General features: G+C 34.9%; 1 protein-coding gene across 1 annotated transcript in view; it reads left to right on the forward strand.

Moving 5' to 3' along the window:
• Window positions 1-814, forward strand: part of LOC122245755 (uncharacterized) — a 4,831-nt gene extending 4,017 nt beyond the window's left edge. Inside the window, exon 3 of the mRNA XM_043003739.2 lies at window positions 28-814. Coding sequence (XP_042859673.2) covers window positions 28-609 — 582 coding nt within the window. The 3' untranslated portion in view covers window positions 610-814. The remainder of the gene's footprint in view (window positions 1-27) is intronic.
• Window positions 815-2,500: the final 1,686 nt, after the last annotated feature.

Genomic DNA, 2,500 nt, shown 5'->3' on the forward strand with positions numbered 1-2,500 from the left:
CAATTTACACTGTGCAGTCTCTTTCAGATTCCAGGCATTACAATCAGACAAGTTCACATGAAATGGAAAAACCTAAAACAGAGATTCAAGAAATACGAGCTGAAGAAATCCAAAGAGAGATACCGTGTCAAGGAACCTCTGTGTTACAATTTGCTGTGCTCTTTTCTGGAGAGGCCTTCAGTCCCTACTTATGATGTGATATGTTGTGATTTTGATGAGGAAGAAGAGGAACTTTTGCAACAGCACCAGAGACACCAGATCCAAATACAGCCGCAGAAGCAACGAATGCAACAACAGGAACAAGTAGGAATAATCCCCACTATTGAAATGATTGAGGAAATATCACCTCCGGACAGCTGTACCAGAATACAGGAGAAAGCAACAGACACCAACAAGCGACGGAAGCTGGACAAGATCACGGCAAGTCAGAGGAGAATGGAGTCGTTGTTCAGCGATGTTCTGAGTGAGATGAAGAAGAACAACTCCGTTATGGAGAGCTTTTTTACTGACTTCAGGAACATTATGAAAAGAAATGAGGAGCATCAGCTGGAACTGATCAGAACTCTAAAGGAACGTAATCAAATCCTGAAGCAGGCTGTTCAGAAATGATATTATTATGTGTATATATACTCATCGTCATTCACCAGTGCCATCTTCATATTTCTGTACATATAGATAGCAGGTTTTGTTTTATATAAACATTGTTTCTGTTTCTCTCCCTCTCTCCTCCTCCTCCCTCTTCCTCTTACTCCTCCTCTCCCTCTCCCTCTCCCTCTCCCTCTCCCTCTCCCTCTCCCTCTCCCTCTCCCTCTCCCTCTCCTCTCTCTCTCTCTCTCTCTCTCTCTCTCTCTCTCTCTTCTCTCTCTCTCTCTCTCTCTCTCTCTCTCTCTCTCTCTCTCTCTCTCTCTCTCTCTCTCTCTCTCTCTCTCTCTCTCTCTCTCTCTCTCTCTCTCTCTCTCTCTCTCTCTCTCTCTCTCTCTCTCTCTCTCTCTCTCTCTCTCTCTCTCTCTCTCTCTCTCTCTCTCTCTCTCTCTCTCTCTCTCTCTCTCTCTCTCTCTCTCTCTCTCTCTCTCTCTCTCTCTCTCTCTCAAGCTCTCTCTTTTAAGGTATTTCTCTCTCTCTTTATGCTATTGTTATATAGTTTTGAGCAGCAAATAAAAAAATTAAAGTATTTTGAGGTAATATTTCACTTATTAAATCCAGAATATTGCTAGAAGATAAATGTTCAATAGGTGACAAACTTTTTAAATCAGTAAATTAGTTTGAGATGGATATCATACTTTATTAACCCACACTGGACAGGTGGTACAGTACTGTACCGCGCATTCAAAAGCCCAGTCCCAGGGGTGCCGCACAGTAAATGGGCCAGCCCATTCAATTGACATATAGATTTAAATATCGAACACCCCGCACACCCGGCATTGGGTTAGAATTCCCCCGTCGTGGATGGGAATCATTCTTGTCAACTTAAAAGAAGTCAAATAATATGAGAAGAAAAGTAGGCATAATATGATGGACAGATGTATTTTTATATTAAGATATTTTCTGCCATGAATGCTTTGTACAAGACCTTTTTTTAATACTGATGACAGAGCTAGATTTTGACTTAGGGAAAACAAGATACAAATGATTCAATATTTATAGGCCGTGTATATGGTTAGGGTTATGACAGTATTCTGATGAAGTGTATTTGCATGATACTGAAAAGCAAGTTGTTTTGTCATGTGTTATGCAATGTCCTTTTATTTTTGAAGTGATAATATTCAGAGAAAAAGTAAAAATGTTTTTAATGTATTTTCCCTTTTACCATTATGCAAAATTTGTTGTTGTTGTTTTTTTGTTTATGAATACAAAATAGAGAAAATTTAAAGTAGATGTACACTAATTTTACAACCTAGTCCTAGAGACATGAATTTTATATATATATATAGATATATATATATATATATATATATATATATATATATATATATATATATATATACACACACATATATTATATATATATATATATATATATATAATATTATATATATATATTATATATTATATATATATATAGATATATACAACCAGTGTATTTCTTTCTTTTACTTAACAACTATTTCTTATAACTGAAGACTGTGATAGTGGGTCCTCTTAATGGAAATAAAAGAAGATTTAAAGTACCACTTTATTACTGTTTTTTAATTCTTAAAATCCATAGAATAATGCATGATTATGAGTAATGGGTTATAACATCATCTGTCTAATGCGGTGGCCTTCAGTATCTCTCCCGTATGCCACAGAAAAAAATTAAGATGTGAAATGTTAAAGTAAGATGTAAACTTGAACATGTTTCCAAAGACTGTTCCTGTTAACAATAAAAGGATGTTTCACTCATTTGTGAGCATCTAGATGTGTATTTGTGTGCATTATTTATATATACTTATATATATATATATATATATATATATATATATATATATATATATATATATATATTATATATATATTATAT

The sequence above is a fragment of the Penaeus japonicus genome, unplaced genomic scaffold (assembly GCF_977035675.1).
Source record: "Penaeus japonicus unplaced genomic scaffold, GWHDUDI00000001_assembly GWHDUDI00000037, whole genome shotgun sequence".
Lineage (NCBI taxonomy): Eukaryota > Metazoa > Arthropoda > Malacostraca > Decapoda > Penaeidae > Penaeus > Penaeus japonicus.